The 20,475-nt window shown below is 46.2% G+C and overlaps 1 protein-coding gene across 4 annotated transcripts in view; it reads right to left on the reverse strand.

The window, feature by feature from the left end:
- Positions 1-20,475, reverse strand: part of LOC145355302 (phosphatidylinositol 3-kinase C2 domain-containing subunit gamma-like) — a 232,168-nt gene that overhangs the window by 34,129 nt on the left and 177,564 nt on the right. For all 4 annotated transcript variants that reach the window (XM_080207240.1, XM_080207237.1, XM_080207238.1 and 1 more), the window contains 5 exons: positions 14,121-14,290; positions 13,335-13,491; positions 9,282-9,391; positions 6,655-6,856; positions 1,035-1,159 (listed from right to left, as the gene is read on the reverse strand). In XM_080207240.1, the coding sequence (XP_080063366.1) occupies positions 1,035-1,159; positions 6,655-6,856; positions 9,282-9,391; positions 13,335-13,491; positions 14,121-14,290 (764 nt within the window). The remainder of the gene's footprint in view (positions 1-1,034; positions 1,160-6,654; positions 6,857-9,281; positions 9,392-13,334; positions 13,492-14,120; positions 14,291-20,475) is intronic.

Raw genomic sequence — 20,475 nt, forward strand, 5'->3', positions numbered from 1 at the left:
GTTAAACAGGAAGATTAATTCTGTTTTGATTTCAGATCTCCAGCGCCTGAAGTATTTTGCCTATGTTAAGATCAATGCAACGATTTCCAAAAAAAAGGAACTGGCCTCCATACTGGATCGATGCACCCGCAGGAAGGGATTGGAAGCAACATTTTCACAAGTTTAGGGCTCCCTTGGAGGGGGCCAGTCCAAGCTGTACAGTGGTGTATAAGTATCCAACTGGGGGAGGGGAGTATTAACTTTTAACATTAAAAGAGGGGCCCTCATACTACTCCTAAGGTCATAGGCCTTATTCAGAACTCTGATTCCAACCTGGAGTGTGCTGGAATTGGAGGCCAGGATGTTCCTTTTCCCATTGGTGAACTGGCCTTTGACTTTACTCCATCTCCCTTGTGGTCCAAAAGAATGAGGATTCTTAGTATTGACACTTCCTGACTTTGGCTTGCCCCTATGACAAAATGCCTCAGTAAGCGACAGAAGGTTGTCCTGCTCTTTAACGGATTGTGCGAAACCTCTTAGAAACAGCAAAACTTTCAATCGTGAGTTTCTTGATTGATTTTTTTTTCCCTGACCTGGTAAAATACGGTTTAGAATCCCTACAGTGCAGAGGAAGGCCATTCGGCCCATTGAGCCCGCACAGACAACTGTCCCACCAGCCGCTATCCCATAACCTCACATATTTACCCTGCTTGTTCCCTGATACTAAGGGGGACGTTTAGCATGGCCAATCCACATAACCCGCACATCTTTGGAGAAGTGGGAGGAAACCAGAGCACTCGGAGGAAACCCACACGGGACAATGCACAAACTCTGCACAGACAGTGACCCGAAGCTGGAATTGAACCTGGATCCCTGGTGCTGTGAGGCAGCAGTACTAACCAATAGCTAGACCTTCAAAGGGGAAACTAATGATAGTGGGGATGGGGGAGAGGGTTTCCACCCTGACAGGGTGGGAGACGGGTAGGATGCTATTTTGAAGGACATGTACACATAAGCAGAACAGTCGAGTTGCCCAAACACGAGTCCGCTTTTACCTCGGTAACTCTGATGCCGGAAAGCAGCAGTGAAGTTGTTTGTTGAGTTCATCAAATTGGGCGAAGCTTCGTTCGATGAAGGTCTCCTCACTCTGCCCTTCCCGTTTCACTTGTATCTTGTAGAACTAAAACGAGATCGGATTTGATTTGGTTTATTATTATCACATGTATTAGTGTACAGTGAAAAGTATTGTTTCTTGTGCGCTGTACAGACAAAGCATACCATTCATAGAGGAGGAAACAAGAGAGTGCAGAGTGTCTTACTGTCATAGCTACAGTGTTCAGAAAGATCAACTTAATGTAAAGTAGGTCCATTCAAAAGTCTGTTGGCAGCAGGGAAGAAGCTGTTCTTGAATCAGTTGGTACGTGACCGCAAACTTTTGTATATTTTCCCCGTCGGAAGAAGGTGGAAGTGAGAATGTCCGGGGTGCGTGGGGTCCTTAATTATGCTGGCTGCTTTGCCGAGGCAGCGGGAAGTGTAGACAGAGTCAATGGATGGGAGGCTGGTTTGCGTGACGGACTGGGCTACGTTCACGACCTTTTGTAGTTTCTTGCGGTCTCGGGCAGAGCAGGAGCCCATACCAAACTGTGATACAACCAGAAAGACTGCTTTCTATGGTGCATCTGTAAAAGTCGGTGAGAGTCATAGGAGGCATGCCAAATTTCCTGCATCTTCTGGGGAAGTAGAGGTGCTAGTGGTTATAAGTGGCTATACAGGTAAATTAACTAGATTCTTCCTGTATGATTTCAAGCTGAATAGTTGGGTGGCAGGAATCTTGCACAATATCTTTCAAGTTTTCAGCGTAGATGCTCATTGCTGAGTTCACGGCATCAGCATTCGCAAGCTATTTGATAAAATGCAACCTTCCAGATAACTAATATTTTCAGTTAATTATCAGCATCTCTCAGCTTGCTGAACAAGGCTGCTTTGCAAACACTTTCACAGGGCTCAGATGTACTAAACGGGGAAATATATTTTCTGAGGCACCACTCCAAAGCAGACAGCTCTCATCTGCAGCTAATTAATTTACTGGGTCAATCAGAAGTCAAGTTTACAAGGTTTGCGATTTGCCTGCAAGGTGAGTGAGCCCTTTTGTGTTCTGAAGACTAACATAATAAACCTAGGACTATGTGGATGGAATTAATCAAGTCAGCTTGCTTCAAGTTTCTGGCCGTGTTCCTATTCTAATGCACCTTAAGCTCGTACGCTCAAAGGATATTGTGAGCAATGTGTGGTGTTACAAACTCTGCTGGTAGGGTTGCCAACTCTGTTCAGCATTTTCTGGGAGGTTTCATTACATGACCTCTGACCTTGTGCAATCTTTCCGCCACCCTCCCACTACTGGTCCAAACATATTCCCGTCTTACAGCCAATTGCAAAGTGAACAGCAAACTAATTAGAATGCCTCAGCTGTTCAGCTTTTTCTACAACTGATGCTACTTATAATTAAAATAAGAAAATGCAAAATACACTTCTTGTTTTTAACACCCTAATCATTTTTTCCAATCATTTGTGGTACATGGGCATCGCTGACTGGACAACATTTATTACCCATCCCAAGTTGCCCTTGGACAGTCAACCACATTGCTGTGGCTCTGGATCACATGTAGGCCAGATCAGGTAAGGACAGTAGATTTCCTTCCCTGAAGGACATGAGTGAACTAGGTGGGTTTTTCTGGCAATCGACATTGGTTTCACGGTCATCAGCAGATTCTTAATTCCAGAGATTTTTTATCGAATTCACCATCTGCCGTGGTGGGATTCGAACCTGGGTCCCTCGAGCTAACTGAGATTCTGGATTAATAGTCTAGTGATAATATCACAAGGTCATTGCCTCCCCCGTGCTATTTGCAGCAATATCCTGAAAATTAATCTGCAGTTCCTGGAGATTTGAGAACAATCCTGGAAGATTGGCAGCCCAATCTGGTGGTGATTTTAACTGATGCATTAATCACCTGATTTTGGAAAATCATAGTGTAAGGAATTTGAGAAGTTAATGAGCTTAACAACTGAATTTGAGATAAAAACAAAATAACAAGTAACAAGAGTGTGAAAGAATAATAAGATGTGATTTGCCCAGTAACAAGATTAGCAGGCGTCTAGAGAAATTGAGGTGGGAATTACCATATCAGAAACAATGGGTGGAATTTTACTGACGCATCCACCTGAGGTTTGTGTGATCCCATTCGAGGCCAATGGAGAATGCTATTCTCCAAGCCTCGACCGCCCCTCGAATCAGGATGGGCGTGCCGGTAAAATTCCAGCCGTTGTTTACCAGAGATCAGTGGGGCTATACAAATAACAACTTACAAAGGCAAGAAAATTGAGAGATGTGGACAGCCAAATCCACAAGCTTAGTTATCAAAGAAACTGGACACTAACTGCTAGCACCCTTATTGGAGAACCAGGCTAGCTTTCCATCCAATAGGCAGACAGGCCACCTCCCTTTAATGTTCAGAGGCAGCAATTCCATATATGATCAGAGCCCACGGAGGCCTGTTCCATCTAATATTTAGAGGCTGGTAGATTGCAGATATCCTTCTCTAAAAGATGCGCTTCCTTGCTTTTGCTGAACCAGGAAAAGACATTTTCCCAGGCTTGGTCATCTAAACTGTATTGTGTGCTAACCATTAGCTGGATTTGATGTGTAGAGCTAAATCTTATCAACAAAATTGGAGAGTGTTGCTGTTGGCAAGAAAACCGGCAAATCTCTCCCCAGAGAAACATACTTGTTTCCTCTCCAGATCTTATGAGGGACAGAGAAGATCAGAAATCACAAACTTGCTGGTAAGAACTGTGATTTCTGGACCTTTAGCCCCTGCCAACATTCACACGGACGGCAAGCGTGAACTCGAGATAACTACCGTAGATTTACGAGTTGCTTGCGAAAAGGAGTGTTTCGATGCGTTCAGGGAATGTGGGTATATTTTGGGAACAAGAGATATTAATTATTAAATACTCAAGTGCCATAGAACATTACTTTTGTTGCTTTCCTTCTCTTTTACTTTAATAAATAGTTTATTAGTGTTTACACAATGACTGGACTGGTTCCTCGCTGGGTTGTACATTGTTCCTCATACTATTACAAGTAAATATTCACCACTCAGAACTGATGTTTCAAGTCATCCTTCAGGGTTTTGAGACACTCTCAGAGGCAGCATCAACAACAGCAAGGATTTAATAGGCGCTGGATTGATCACCAGTTTGTGCTAAGTTGGCTGATGGCCTGGGCACTGGTAGCAGTGATCCATTTGACCTCAGTGCTCCTGTACCAGAAGGACAAATTCTCGAGGCCCATTCAGCGATTCATGGGAGATAGGACATTGTGTGACTACTGGAGGCAGATTGGGCTTGACTGCGTTGACCCGACAGTTTGGTTGGCCCGCTATGAATGGACAAGGTAACTCAGGGCAGTTGCTGCCCATGAAACCATATCCATCAAGGAGTGAGATGGGAGAACATTGGCAACAGAAAGAGAGTGTTAGTATCTGACATCCTGACTGCTGACGGGGATAGTTTACCATCATTGCCAGGACGTGTGTTCAATCTCTGCTGCCCTAGGTGGGAGGTAACAGATAGGGATACATGTGTTGCTGGCAAACCTGGTTTTATTGCTTATAGAAATCATTGAGTCCCTACAGTGCAGAAGGCGGCCATCTAGCCCACTGAGTCTGCACTGACAACAATCCCACCCAGTCCTATCCTTGCAACACCAGATACTTACCTCGCTAATCCCTCTAACCTACATATTCTGGGACATTAAAGGGCAATTTAGCATGGCCAATCCACCTAACTTGCACATCGTTAGATTGTGGGAGAAAACCAGAGTACCTGGAGGAAATCCATGCAAACACAGGGAGAATGTACAAACTCCACATAGACAGTCACCCAAAACGGGAATCGAACCCTGGAGCTGTGAGGCAGCAGTGTTAACCACTGTGCCACAGTGCAGCTTATCCATGGGTTGCTCCAGAGAAGGTGGTGATGGAAAAGCTTCATGCACTGGTTTGGAGCAGACAGTGTCAGTACACCGGGGCAGCATGGTGACACTGGTGGGCACTGCCAGGCGGGCAATGCAAGGCAAAGCTGCCCAGCCCTGCCCCTCACCACTCAGGGCCTTCAGTAACCTCCGAGCACCACCACCCCCCCAGTGTGACCAGCCCGCCATGTCTGTGCTAGTGCAGACCAGTAGTGATTCACACCGTCATGACGGCTCGCCGGAGAGGTGGGAATGTCCAGGAGGGAGGAAATATTAATGCCAACTGCCTTAATGATACTGAAATCCAGTCAATCTCACGTTGATAAGCATTACTCCCGAAATGGGCACGAAGCCATTCCAGCCATTAAAAAGGGGTGGGGAAGATAGCAAACTCTCAGGCATGAACCTGGTTTTTAATATTGCACGCTATTTTTCCAGCTCGCCACGCTGATCGCCAGCGAGATGGTAAGATCGTGCTTGCTTTGTCTCAGAATTCAGCTATCACAACAATCTTTCTGTTTGTGTGTGCACCGGTGCCTGAAGTAGTCTTGAACAGCATTCAGGGTTTAATAGTAGGTGTCTCGGGAGAGAGGAGGGTGTTTTATCTTGCTTGTGGCAGTTTGTGCAGCTGTGGTGTAGTAGCCAATCACCCCAGTCAGCTCCCTCCGCCACTCACCCAGTGTCTCTTAATCTATTCCCCGAGAGCTGATTATCCTGGATAATGGAGGTCTTGAGTTTGGGAGATTCAAGGGAAGAAGCCTTGGTGAGTGGCTGCAGTGTCTTGTGGACAGTGCACATCGCAGCCCCTGACTCAGTTTAACTTCAGTAAGAGGTTTAACTTGACACAAGCACCCCTTTCAGAAACAAAGCCACATGGATATAAATAAACTCTTACTGTTACATCAAAGTGCGGATGAACAGTTAACTTGATAAGTACAACTGTTGAACTTGCATGCATTAAGAAGTGGGATCTTTATAACTGGAATTTATTTATTTATTTGTGTCACAAGTAGGCTTACATTAACACTGCGATGAAGTTACTGCGAAAATCCCCTCGTTGCCACACTCCGGTGCCTGTACACTGAGGGAGAATTTAGCATGGCCAATTCACCAAACTAGCACATCTTTGGACTGAGAGAGGAAACCGGAGCAGCCGGAGGAAAGACGTGGAGAGAACGTGCAAACTTCACACAGACAGTGATCCCAGCCGGGAATCGAACCCGGCTCCCTGAGGCAATAGTGCTAATCGTGCCGGAAAGGAGTGAGACAAGAACTGCAGACCTATGGAGGGGGAAAATGGAATGGTTTAATGAGCTCCAATCCTGGGACAAACCTCTCTCGTTAAAGATGTGGAGTGAAAATTGAGGAGTCAAGGTGAATTGGGCTTGTGGACTTCCTACAACATCCACTGCGGTTGAGTGAAGCTCTGCAGAAGGGAAGACAATCTAGAAAGCAGCACTCTGCAAATCTACCTTAATTCTCTATAAGATGGGAATATGGATAGTGAGCGATTTCTTCTTTAAATCCAAAAGTGGATGCGCTTTCAGAAAGAATTTGCCAAGATCCAAAATTGCAAGCTCCTTAAAAGTTTCACGTCAATCCAGTTATTAAGTGCATGTCTGAATCTCCAAAGTACTTACATAGTCTTTACGTGGAACCATTTTCTTCTCAAAACCACACACTACCGCACTACTTATTAGAGCGTCTGTTTGTAACGTGTGTTTTTCTGGTGCGAAGGACAGGCTTGGCTGGACATTCGAGCCTGCCACTTTCATCTGTGCCACCATGTGTGCGACAAAGTTAATTTTCACAGGCAGGCTTTTCTGGCTCTCTTTAATCAAACTGTAGGGGAAGGAAATCAATTTTCACTGGTCAGTGCCGTAGAAAACACAATCCAATAAACAGCTCCAGCCATACAGGAGCAATACAGAATCTCTACAGTGCAGACCCGGGTTCGATTCCCAGCTGGGATCACTGTCTGTGTGAAGTTTGCACGTTCTCTCCATGTCTGCATGGGTTTCCTCTCTCAGTCCCAAGATGTGCTGGTTAGATGAATTGGCCACGCTAAATTTTCCCTCAGTGTACCCGGTGAACGGGCATCAGAGTGTGGCAACGAGGGGATTTTCACAGTAACTTCATTGCAGTGTTAGTGTAAGCCTACTTGTGACACTAACAAATAAATAAATTCTAGTTATAAAGATCCCACTTCTTAATGCATGCAAGTTCAACAGCTGTACTTGTCAAGTTGGCCTATCGGGTCTGCACTGAGCTTACCGCTCAAGCCCTCCCTCTGCCCTATCCCTCTATCCCTGCAAATTTAGCACGGCCAAACCACCTAACCTGCACATCTTTGGAGTGTGGGAGGAAACCTACACAGACATGGGGAGAACATGCAGACTCCACACAGACAGACACCCGAGGCCAGAATTGAACCCAGGTCCCTGACGCTGTGAGACAACAGCGCTAACATTTCCCAGGGCACTATCTTGATTTTTACTTCTGATAATTACACTTTCTGGGTTAGTTGAATTTAATATATTCTGTGCAATGATTTTAATGACGAATAAATATTCATCTTCAGTGCTGACTTCTGCATAGTGGAGGGGCGATGACTTGCTAATGGTCCTGCAAAGATTATGACAAATTCTGTACTTAGTGCAATCGAGTTTCAGATTTCAATGTTCAGCATAAAATCACTTCCTAGAACAATGTGGTTAATACATTTACAACAATTTCACTATCTATATCTGCTAAATGGAAGGAAAGGCTGCTTGCTCTGTTGTCGTTGATTGGGTCTTTTATGAATCTAACTTACATTGAGCTTAAAGTTTTAAAGTAACTTAGACGTGAACTCCACTTTAAACATGGCAAGGGAGCAATGTAGCTTCCCGTTCGTCTCTCTGCTGAGGGGCAGGGCAGACTTTACGCTGCTACCAGCTGTATAACAAATACAGCCCATTTCCCCCACCAGCACATGTTCTAAATGAGTTTCCTTCCACCTTTTCTCCAGTAAATCAACCATTACAACCCACCAACCATTCACTTCTCCCTCATGTGTTTTGTCCGTCTTCCCCTTTAATGCAACCATAGTATCTGCTTCAACCACTTCCTGTGGTTGTGACTTCCACATTCACACACCACTCTTTAGGCAAAGAAGTTTCTTCTGCATTCCCCACTGGATTTCTTGGCGACAATATACATCGCTGGCCTCTAATAATAGCTTCCCGCCTCCTTCAAAAGAAAATATTCTCTCTTTATCCACTCCATCAAAACTTTGCATTGTATTAAGACCTCTTTAATGTTTTTAATTTTTTTTATTGATTAGTTACAAGTAGGCTTACATTACCACTGCAATGCAGTTACTGTGAAAATCCCATAGTCGCCACACTCAGACGCCTTTTTAGGGTACGCCGAGGGAGAATTTAGTACGGCCAATGCACCTAACCAGCACGTCTTTCGGACTGTGGGAGGAAACCAGAGCACCCGGAGGAAACCCACGCAGACACGGGGAGAACGCGCAGACTCCGCACAGACGGTGATCCAAACCGGGAATCGAACCCGGGCCCCTGGCGCTGTGAGGCAGCAGTGCTAACCACTGTGCCGCATCCCTCCGCCCCACTATCAACCTGTCAATCCTGACATGTACGCCCTTGCACATCTGGTAGGTGTACAAGTCACATCAGGATTGGAGGTGTGGCTTGGGCTTTTCATGCTCTTGGTTGCACCTGGCTGATAACTCCTACAACGTAGATCACTCTGAGATATACTGAATGGGATTTTTCTTTCGGCAATGGAAGTGTAAAATCTTAACTATCACGGTTTCCATAAATACTGAGTGCGCTACTTATTATCAGACAGCCCCAAATTCCATTATTATGCTGCAGTCCCAGTGATTCTGCTAAAGTGAGGCATTTTTCTTCTGACAATAAGTGGCTGTACAGTTTGAATCTGCATAATCTATGCTAATACCACACTTACACTTTTGCGTATTTTTTCAGCATTCCTGCATTTGAATAACAAATTGGGGAGGTCTTCCTTTGATGTGATCTTAGAAAACATTGATAGATGATCCTAGCCAATGGCTCCTTTTGCTTACTAATCCAGAATTTTACAGTGCTAATTATAAATCTTATTGGTTATGCGTTAGTGTGATTAACTGAGCGGCCTACGGTACAGTTTGTTAAAAATATCCACGTTGGATTTAGAGACAGGATGAGCTGGTATTAGTTGGAAAGTAAATAGGAAAAACAAAAGTCCAGCTTTCAACCTTGTGAAGTAAGAGACAGCTTGCGCATCAGAGTCCTTTGGTCGCAATTTATCGTAAACGTACTTCAGGTCCTGGACTTCTGCCAGTTCAGGAAGTCCAGCTGACAGCATCTGAACAGACAAGAATGACAGACTTGTTATTATTCCATTGTAGAACTAGCGTCACAAACTCTAATAACAGACAACTCATGATAGACCTCTAATTGCAGAGGGGATATGAGGAAAAGTTTTTTGGTCACTCAGAGTTTGAAGTGCACTGCCTGGGAGGTGGAAAGCCTCACAAGAAGCACTCGGATGGACAAACACGCGAAATGTTGAAGGCCATGGGCCAAGTGCTGGCAAATGGGATTAGAGTGCATTTAGTGCAGGGTTGTTGGTGCAGACTCGATGGGCCAAAGGGCCTCTTGGGGTTTACACATTCTCCCCATGTCCGTCTGGGTTTCCTTCGGGTGCTCCGATTTCTTCCCACAGTACAAAGACGAGGAGGTTAGGCTGGTCGGTCATGTTAAATTGCCCCTGAGTGTCCAGGGATGGGTTGGTTAGAGGGATGAGTGGGGTAAATGCATGGGGTTGTGGGGATAAGGCTTAGGTGGGTTTGTTGTCAGTGCAGTCTCGATGGGCCGAATGGTCTCTTTCTGCACTGTAGGGATTCTATGATTCTATGACAGTTCTCTGCACACAGTGGTCAGTGGGACCCTGGATTTATGGCATTTTGATCTTCTGCCACAGTGGGTGTTTGGTTGGATCTTGGTCCACAAATCTGTCTGGCTCTGAAAGCAAGATACAACCTGAAATGGGGGGGGGGGGGGTGGCGACGGGTCAGTTCTCCCACACGTTTGCTGGAGATGCGCATGTCGGGCATCTCGTGGGGTTCCTGCACGCGTTCCCGACGCACGCATGTCTCCCACAGCCAGAGAACAGTCGCAGTCGGGACCGTGCTGGAAACCAGCGAGGATAGAGATAAGTGATCTAAAATCCGTTTTTCATGTATTTTAAATCTACTTTAAATGTGATTATCGACCCCGCTGGAATGAAGGGGAGACAACCGGGGCTGCCCACGGAATCAGGTGGCGGGGAGATAGTCACTCCACCCACACTGTCTGCATCTTTAAGACTCGAATAGCAGGTTAGCCGTAAAGACTTGTGTTCTACTCAGTATTCTGTAAACTGTGTGTGACTTTATATGTCCTTCTCCGATCACAGCCTTCCACACTCCTGAAGGAACACCGTTTCTGAAAGCTTGTAAGATTACTATCAAATAAACTGGTTGGACTCTAACCTGGTGTTGTGAGACTTCTTACCATGTGCACCCTGGCACTGCCAGCCTGTATTCCCTAGCACTGCCACGGGGGCACTTGGCACTGCCCACTGGGCATTGGGCAGTGCCAAGAGGTGGGTCTTATTGTGGACAGGGCCTGGGGGGTGGAGGTGTCCCAGGGAGAGAGGTCTACCTCCAAAGGGACAGGGGTAGGTCAGTGGAGGCGGGTCTGCCGGGATGAAGGGGGTGGCCACTGCTGGGTACGGGGGGGTGGGGGGAAGCTGGATATCGGGACATTTTGGGATGGGGGAGTCGGCGCTGGGGGCTCAGGAGTTGTGTTGGGGGCTGCGATTGGGCTGGAGAGGCAGCACTGCGAGGGTCCCGGGCTGGCTAGCGATTGCGCTGGCCAGCAAATGGGGAGACTGACAGATTGGGGCCAGTGCGTGTGCGCAGAGTTCCAGAACTGTCAGACTGTGGCGTGAACAGGACCCATTCCCCTGGGTTTTTAATGAGATTCACGATTGCAACCTTTGCATTGCACAGAGTGCAGAGATTCAGCTCTGAAGCTGCATTGAATAAACAATCGTGATCTCAAACAGTTTTCTCGCCAATTCAGCACTTTTGGGAGAATCGCCCCCCGGATTGGAAGTTGCTGGAGTGGGAGATCTTGCAGTATATGCCATCAGTTAAGACTATTTCTTCTGAACCCTCAGCCTGAATCTAATTTGTACAATAACTTGTCAGATAAGCACCTCACTCCGATAGTTGGACATCCTGAAATTTCGGTGAACGATGGGGCCAACAATCTATCATCCCCTTAACCGGTGAAATTTAATAGGCGTGAAAGAAATAGAGGAGGGAAAAAACAGCAAATGGGAGAAATAGAGTGAGGTCAGTTACAGAAAAAGAAATAGAGGAAGAGAGAAAAGATTGAATCGAGACATAATGGAAAAGAAGAAAAGAACATTCAAATCTCCAATAATATTTTACTACCTTCAAAGAACAAGACTCCACTGTTTAAGTTATTAGTTTTCTGAGCCAGAGAGTGATTAATAATTATCAGTGAGGTGTGTTGGACACAGTAAGAAGTCTCACCACACCAGGTTAAAGTCCAACAGGTTTATTCGGAATCACGAGCTTTCGGAGCACTGCTCCTTCATCAGATCAGTGTTGGACTTTAACCCGGTGCTGTGAGATTTCTTACAATTATTATCAGGTTCTTAGAACAGTATTATGCTGTTAATTGCTGGATTTAACCTTCTGTAGCAAGATTAATGGGGAATTAATGTCGAAATGAAGCAAATTCTTAAGGAGAAGTGAAAGGCAACATGTTGTACGTGATAGATAAATGGTTCAGGTGTGTATATTGACTCGTAAGATCAGGCGGTTCAGAGGCCATGATGAAGCACTTAATTCCATGAACGCATTGGCCAATTAGTAGAGTTGAATCTGAGATGAGGAAAAAATTCTCTCAAAGAGCCGTGTGTCTGTGGAATGCACTAACCCAGAGTGCGGTGGATGCGGGGACAATGAGCAAACCTAAGGACGAGGTGGACAGATTTTTAATTATGAAAGGTTTGAAGGGCTACGGTGAATGGGCAGGAAGATGGAGTTGAGGCCAAGATGAGATCAACCACAATCGTATTAAATAACAGATCAGGCTCGAGGGGCTAAATGACCTACTCCTGCTCCTAGTTCTTATCTTACCAAGGGGATGAGGTGAACCAGGCTTGGGAAGGAGAGAAGGGGGAAAGATAATCTAGAATGGACAGCAGTGGAATGGAGCTTTCATTCAGAACAGCACAGAACAGAAATAAAATGGGGGTACCTCTTGTGCACACTTTTAAGCAGCCTCTTAAAAGGCTGCCTGGTGCCTTATATTGCACGCTCCACCTCACTCAGCGGGAGGTGGGAGCTTTGTGGTAATGTCACTGGACTAGTAGTTCAGAGGCTTGGGGCTCATTTTGGTTAGGTTGCGCATATCGACACAGATATCAAGTTTTTACAAAGATGCAAGAAAGCAGACCGGCATCGCCACGTCATAATTTTGGTTCGCCAGGGCAGCTGATGGGATTTGAATTCAGCTAATAAAATCTGGAATCTAAAACTGGTCTCAACGGTCAATTATCATCAATTGTTGTACAAACCAATTTGGTTCATCAGTGTCCTTTGGAGCTGGGAAGGGTTTTGGTGGGGGGGAGATAGCGGTGGGGGATGGGATGGTGGTGGGTGAAGTGCAAGGAGGTGGTACTCGTTGTCGTGACCTCAGGCTGAAGAACTGCTTACTGTTGCTGACTGGTAGTTTAAAAGTGTTGGACACACTAAAAAGTCTCACAACACCAGGTTAAAGTCCAACAGGTTTATTTGGAATCACGAGCTTTCGGAGCACTGCTCCTTCATCAGGTGAGTGGAGAGGTAGGTTCACAAACAGGACGCTATATAGACAGAGACGCAAATGCAAGTTAATGGTGGAATGCAGGTAATCAAGTCTTTACAGGTTCAGACAGTGCGAGGGAAGAGAGGGATAATGACAGGTTAAAGAGGTGTGAATTGACTCAAGCCAGGACAGTTGGTCGGATTTTGCAAGTCCAGGCCAAATAGTGGGGGTTACAGGTCGTGTGATATAAACCCAAGATCCCAGTTGAGGTCATCCTCATGTGTGGGGAACTTGGCTAAAAATGGAGGTATGCTGCCCCAAAGTCCAGCCCACATCAAACCCAGGTAGAAAGCAGAGGCCCCAAGAGTTTTGAAGACCTTGCTGTATTGTAACAAATTCAAAGGCTTTTTCTCTCTCACCAGCTCCAGTAGATTCATGAAGAGTTGGGTGTGTTGGCGGATGATGTTGTACGCCCGACAGCTCAGATCGACAAACCTCTGGAAACGGACTCCGTTTCTCCCACCTTCCGTGATAAAATGCTGCATTTCGGAAGTAAAGATGAACGGAGCACGATCCCTAGTGGACAAACCCTCGTTAACAGATAATTAATACTGTTTTTGATGAACAAAACAAAGGCTTAGATTTTGAAACAACATGACCCTCCTGAGTGTTCACAGCCATCCGAGAGGCCTCAGTTTAACATTGCACCCAAATGTTCAGACAACGTGGCACTCCCTCAGTACCGCACTGTACTATCAGCCAATGTTTTATAAAGTAAAAGAAAAGTAGAAGTAAAGTTTATTTACTCGTGTCGCAAGTAGGCTTACATTAACACCGCAATGAAGTTATTGTGAAAATCCCCTTGTCGCCACACTCTTGTCCCTGTTTGAGTACACTGAGGGAAAATTTAGCACGGCCAATGCATCTAACCAGCATGTCTTTGGATTGTGAGAAGAAACCAGAGTACCCGGAGGAAACCCACGCAGACATGGGGAGAATGTGCAAACTCCACACAGACGGTGACCCAAGCTGGGAATCGAACCTGGGTCCCTGGTGCTGTAAGGCAGCAGTGCTAACCACTGTACTGTTTCGGACGCAAGTCTCTGGAGCTGTTCTTGACACCACCTCCAAGAATGCCCGCCATGAGTCACGGTTGGTACTCTGTCATCCCAGAGCTCACTGGCAAACGCGTTGAGGGCACTGACCTTTTCACGTTTCCAATCATTTGGGCGTGCCCCAAGATCTTTCCAAAGTCGATGTGGAACATGTGGCCTGTGGTTTTCAGCATAATGTTGTCATTGTGGCGATCGCAGATGCCCAGAATAAAAGTAGCAACACACCAGCCTGCACAGGAGCTGACAAAGTTTTCCACAACCTAATCAGCAAAACAGCAAGAAACAAAAACAGCAACGTAAGTATTATCCAGAACGTGTACCATAAGACAGCAGAGCAGAAGTAGGCAAATCGGCCTCCATTCAATGAGATCATGGCTGATCTGATAGGATTTTCCTCAACTCCACTTTGCTGTCTTATCTCCAATAATCCTTGATTCTCTCACTGATTAAAAATCTGTCTCAGCCTTGAACATACGTAATGACCCAGTCTCTACAGCCCTCTGGGGTAAAGAATTCCACAGATTCACTACCCTCTGAGAGAAGCAATTCCTCCTCATCTCTATCGTATATTGGTGACCCCTTGCTCTGAGATTATGCCCTCTGTCTGAAACTCTCCCACAAGAGGAAGCAACCTCTCAACATCTCCCCTGTCAAGTTCCCTGAGTGATAAAGTACATCAGGTTTGCAAAATCCTCACAATTGTATCAGTCGTTCCTTTGCCTGGAGCATCTGGAGCTGGATGCCAGCTGCCAAGGCAGCTTCTGTGGTCCAGTCCCAAAGAGAACAGCCAACGTGCGATCCATTCTTCAGCAGAAACTTAAACCAGTGTCATCGCTGTGGCATTCTCAACAGGCAGAAATAGTTTAAAAATTGTTTTTTTAAAAGTGGGTGCAGCTCCAACAACACTCAAGAAGCTTAACACCATCCAGGACAAAGCAGCCTGCTCGATTGGCACCACTGCTATAAACGTTCTCTCCCTCCACCACCGATGCTCAGTAGCAGCATGGTGTACTATCTATAAGATGCACTACAGCAATTCACCAAAGATCCTTATTCAGCATCTCCCAATCCCACGACCACTTCCATCCTGAAGGACAAGGGCAGCAGACACATGGGAACACCACCATCTGCACGTTCCCCTCCAAGCCACTCACCATCCTGACTTGGAAATATATCACCCTTCCTCCGCAGTTGCTGGGTCAAAATCCTGGAATTCCCTCCCTCATGGCATTGTGGGTCAACCCACATAACGTGGATTGCAGCGATTCAAGGCAGCAGCTCACCACCACCTTCTAGGTTTATTTGTTCATCACAAGTAGGCTTATATTAACACTGCAATTAAGTTATTATAGAAATCCCCTCATTGCCACACTCCGGCGCCTGTTCGGATACATTGGGGGAGAATTTAGCATGGCCAATGCACTCTAACCAACACGTCTTTCAGACTATGGGAGGAAACTAGAGCGCCCAGAGGAAACTCATGCAGACATGGAAAGAACATGCAAACCCCACAGACAGTTACCCAAGCCGGGAATCGAACCCGAGTCCCTGGAGCTGAGAGGCAGCAGTGCTAACCACTGTGCCACCCTTCTCAAGAGCAACTAGGGATGGCAATAAATGCTGGCCAGCCAGCGACACCTCTATCCCACGAATGAATAAATAAATGTTACAGCAGATTACAATGCCACTTTCTTCTATTCAAACCATGGAATGTTTCATCTCCCCCAGTCTTTCCTTTCGACAATTACAGGCTCTTAAATTCCAAGCTGATGGTATGTGTGCGGAACTTGGCTATCAATTTCTGCTCAGCGTCTCTGTGCTGTCGTGTGTTGCGAAGGCCGCCTTGGAGAACGCTTACCCAAAGAACGGCCTCAACCGGGATCTTGGGTCCACGTCGCACTATCCGTAACCCCCGCGACTTGCCTAGGCTTGCAAAATCTCCTTACCTGTCCTGTCTGGAGACAATATACACCTCTTCAACTTATGCTTGACGCTCTCTCCACTCACATTCTCTGCACCTTTAAGACTTGATTAGCTGTAAAGACACACATTCTAATTACTATTCTGTAAACTGTGTGTGTCTTTACGTCCCCTGTTTGTGATCAGAACTCTCCACTCACCTGACGAAGGGTCAGAGGCCTGAAAGCTAGTGGCTTTTGCTACCAAATAAACCTGTTGGACTTTAACCTGGCATTGTGAGGCTTCTTCCTGTGTTTACCCCAATCCAACATTGGCATCTCCACATCAAACTCCACACAGACAATGACCCAAGGGAATTGAACTCGGATCCCTGGTGTTGTGAGGTTGCAGTGTTAACCACTGTGCCGTCTCCTTAATTTGATTGTGAGGTACCTGGGCTGGGGTTTTCATTTGCCCATGGAGATGGCGAAAGAGTGGACATGCTTTGAAAATAGCGTTCCCGGATGGTGCGTTAGTCTCCCAATGCCTCCAGGAGGCACTGCTACTTTCAAAGCGAGGGGAGGGCTTGGCGGAGCTGAGAACGTGTTGTGCCTCCAATGAGCCGCCCTTGTTGACGGGAAAGCAACATGGTGATTTGCAAACTGTAGATTGGCAAACCCAGGAGCTGGGTGCACAGCTGCAGGAGCAATTCCATGAGTCATTAAGAAATGTTTTATTTGAAGAAAAGTCCTTGGCACATAGGGTTTGAGTCTCCCATGTTGTACCGTACCTCTTACTGGGCACTTTGGTCATCTCTCTGCACTGAGAGGCCTCTGGCCCTCTGCTGTCCTGCATCTGTCCATCGAGGGGAGATCTTATAGAAATATATGGGATTATATAGGGAATAGATCAGATAGAAGCAGGGAGCTTGTTTCCACTGGCAGGTCAAACTTGAACTAGGGGGCATGGCCTCAAATAAGACAGAGCTGGTTTAGGACTAAGTTGAGGAGGAATTTCTTCACCCAAAGGGTTGTGAATCCATGGAATTCCCTGTCCAGTGAAGTAACTGAGGCTATCTCTTTGAATGTTTTTAAGACAAGGATAGATAAATTTTTGAACAGTAAAGAAATTAAGAGTTATGGTGAGCGGGTGGGTAAGTGGAGCTGAGTCCACGAAGAGATCAGCCACGACCTTATTGAATGGCGGGGCAGGCCCGAGGGGCCAGATGGCCTACTCCTGCTCCTAGTTCTTACCCTCTGTTCTGGAAGGCAATGGGAGGCTCCATCATGGCCGTCACTGGGCCTTGGAAGATGATGCTCAGCAGTCAGCTCCCACTTCCTGGCACAGCTTTGCCCCCTTTAATTGGGGCATTTGCCTCTGATGACAATGGGCGGAAATAATGGGCACCCCGAGACCCACCTCAACGGATTTTTATATGGTCCACCCAATTTTCTGCCTTGCCCGCTTCGATTCCCGCTACGAAATTCTCAGCCACCGTCTCGTGAACAACATAGATGCAACACAGGATCGGGACCTGGAGGCTGGCTTCTCGGCCTAGGTTCAAAATCAAATCCCTGGTCTTCAGCTTAGTGTGTGCAGCTGAAAGAACTGGAGGCCTCCCTGTGCAGGCTCATGTAAAAAGGTGGTGTCAGTGTTGTACTCACACACCACTCAACGCCCCTCATCAGCTTGGGTAATTAATCAACTCATTATTGGAACGTCATCCAAATGTCAGCCATTAATCCTGGCCAGGACCCTCCTGAGATGATGATAATTGCACAGAAACATTCCTTTCCACAGAATACTTTAACCGGTATTGACCACTGTAACGAGTGGATAGAATTTTCAATCCGCCTCATTATAAAACAATTTGTGAAATCCTTTGCTGACTTTTCAGACAGATGAAAAATTTTAATACTTTACAATATACTGAATGTACTTGAAGATTCTCATTAACAATCAACTGCAGTATCCTCCAGGGATCTTCTGCATCACACATGCTAGTCTTAGCCAATTTGATTGATTCCACGTGATGTCAAAACACAGCTGAAAGTACTGCATGCTGCAAAGGCTGTGAACCCAGGAAACATCGCAGTTGTAGCACTGAAAAGGCTGCGCCCCAAGCCAAGCTGTTCCAGGAAAAGAACACCATTGCTATCTACGTGATAGTGTTGAAAATTCCTGAAGTATGTTCAGTCCACAAAAAACAGGAAAGGTCCACTCCAGCCAGTTGCCTCCCCATCAGTCCAAGAACCTAGAACCCTACAGTGCAGAAAGAGGCCCTTCGGCCCATCGAGTCTGCACTGACTACAATCCCACCCCTACCCCCATATCCCTACATACTATTATCCGCTAATCCCTCTAACCTAAGCATCTTTGGACACTGAGGTGCAATTTTAGCATGGCCAATCAACCTAACCCGCACATCTTTGGACTGTGGGAGGAAACTGGAGCACCTGGAGGAAACCCACGCAGAGACGAGGAGAACGTGCAAACTCCACACAGACAGTGACCCGAGCCGGGAATCGAACCCAGGTCCCTGGAGCTGTGAAGCAGCAGTGCTAACCACTGTGCTACCGTGCCACCCAATGGTGGCTACCGTACTCCTAGTACTGAACGTACTGAGTAATAAAACGCCTCATCAACTGTGTTATCCAATGGCACTTACTCAACAAGAACATTGATAGTGTCATCTGGACTCGAAACGTCTTTTCCCTCCTTACGGATGCTGCCCGACCTGCTGAGGTTTTCCAGCATTCTATCTCACACTGTTATTCAGTTTGGGTTCCCCATGCAGAGGTACTCAACTCCTGACCACATTACTGTCTTGATTCAAACATGGACACAAGAGCTGATCTCAAGAGGTGAGTTGAAAGTGACTGCCCTCATCATCAAGGCAGCATCTAACCACGGTGACATCAAGGAGCTCAAGCAAAACTGAAGTCAATGGGAATCGGGGGCAAACGCTTCACTGGTTGGCGTCATACCTAACAGAAAGTTGTGATGGTTGGAGATTAATCCTCTCAGGCCCGAAACGTCACTGCAGGAGTTCCTCTGGTTAGTGTCTTCAGCTGCTTCATCATTGACCTTCCCTCCATCGTAAGGTCAAAGATGATGATGTTTGCTTATGATTACACGATGTTCAGTATTACTCGTGACTCCTTACATACTGAAGCAGTCCACGTCCAAATACCGGGAAGATCTGGACAATGTCCAGGCTTGGGCTGATCATCGGTAGGTAACATTCATGCCTCATTATTGTCAGGAAATGACCATGTCAAATGTTACAATGTAACCAATGATAACGCTGGATCTGTTATAATGTAACCAATGGTAACATGTTGTGAGGATCAGCTGACTTGGTAGGCACTGTAACCAATGGCAAAATGATCTGGTGGTCAGTTGACCCAGTATTAATAAAAAGTAGGTGGGAATTGTAGGGAGCTCGTATGGTCCAGGGTGTGGCCCCAAGTATTGGCGTAGTGAAGTTTCTTTATTAAATCTTTTTCTTTGATTTACTTTCTGAAGTTTGAACTTTATGGCTTGCAACTGGAGTATCCTTACAGCTGGATGAACATCCAGCAATAGAGACAACAACACCTCCAAATCCCTGAGCTTCAATATCCTGGGATTTACCTCTGGCCAGAAACTTAACAGAACCAGCTATATAAGTGCTGTATCTACAAGAGTGGATCAGAAACTAGAAATTCTGTGGTATCTCACTTCCTGACTTCCCCAAATCCTGTCCACCACCTTCCCAAGTCAGGAGTATATATTTTTTAATTAATTTATTGGTTGTGGGCATCGCTGGCTAGGTCAGCATTTATTGCCCATCCCTAATTGCCCTTTAGAACGTGTTGGTGGTGAGCTGCCCATGTGATGGAATACCCTCCCTTTGTTGGATGAGTGCAACTCTAATATCAGTTGAGAAGTTCAACGCCATCCAGGACAGAGCAGCCTGCTTGACTGATACCCCGTCCACCACTTTCACTATTCACTCTCTCCACCACAGACACACAGTGACAATATGCACTCTCACTGCGGCAACTCACTAAACCTCCTGTGACAGCAACTTCCAAAACCACGGTCTCTAGCAACCAGAGGATCAAAGATAAAAGGGAATTCTCCCTTATATCATGGATGTGGAGACTTTGGAGAGAGTGCAGGTAAGGTTTACCGGGATGTTGCCTGGTGTGGAGGGTATTGGCTATGAGGTGAGATTGAGTAAACTAGGGTTGTTCTCCCTGGAAAAACGGAGGTTGAGGGGCGACCTAATAGAAGTTTATAAAATTACGAAGGGCATAGATAGGGTGAACAGTTGGAAGCTTTTTCCCCAGGTCAGAAATAACAAACACAAGGGGTCACAAGTTCAAGGTAAGGGGGGCAAGGTTCAATACAGACATGCAGGGGATGTTTTTTTTTACACAGGGGGTGGTGGGTGCCTGGAATGCACTACCAAGCAATGTGGTGAGACAGACACGCTAGGATCACTTAAGACTTATTTAGATAGCCACATGAACAGACGGGGAATAGAGAGATACAAGCG

Source organism: Carcharhinus amblyrhynchos, chromosome 19 (assembly GCF_965287045.1).
Source record: "Carcharhinus amblyrhynchos chromosome 19, sCarAmb.v2.hapA, whole genome shotgun sequence".
In the NCBI taxonomy this organism is placed as follows: domain Eukaryota; kingdom Metazoa; phylum Chordata; class Chondrichthyes; order Carcharhiniformes; family Carcharhinidae; genus Carcharhinus; species Carcharhinus amblyrhynchos.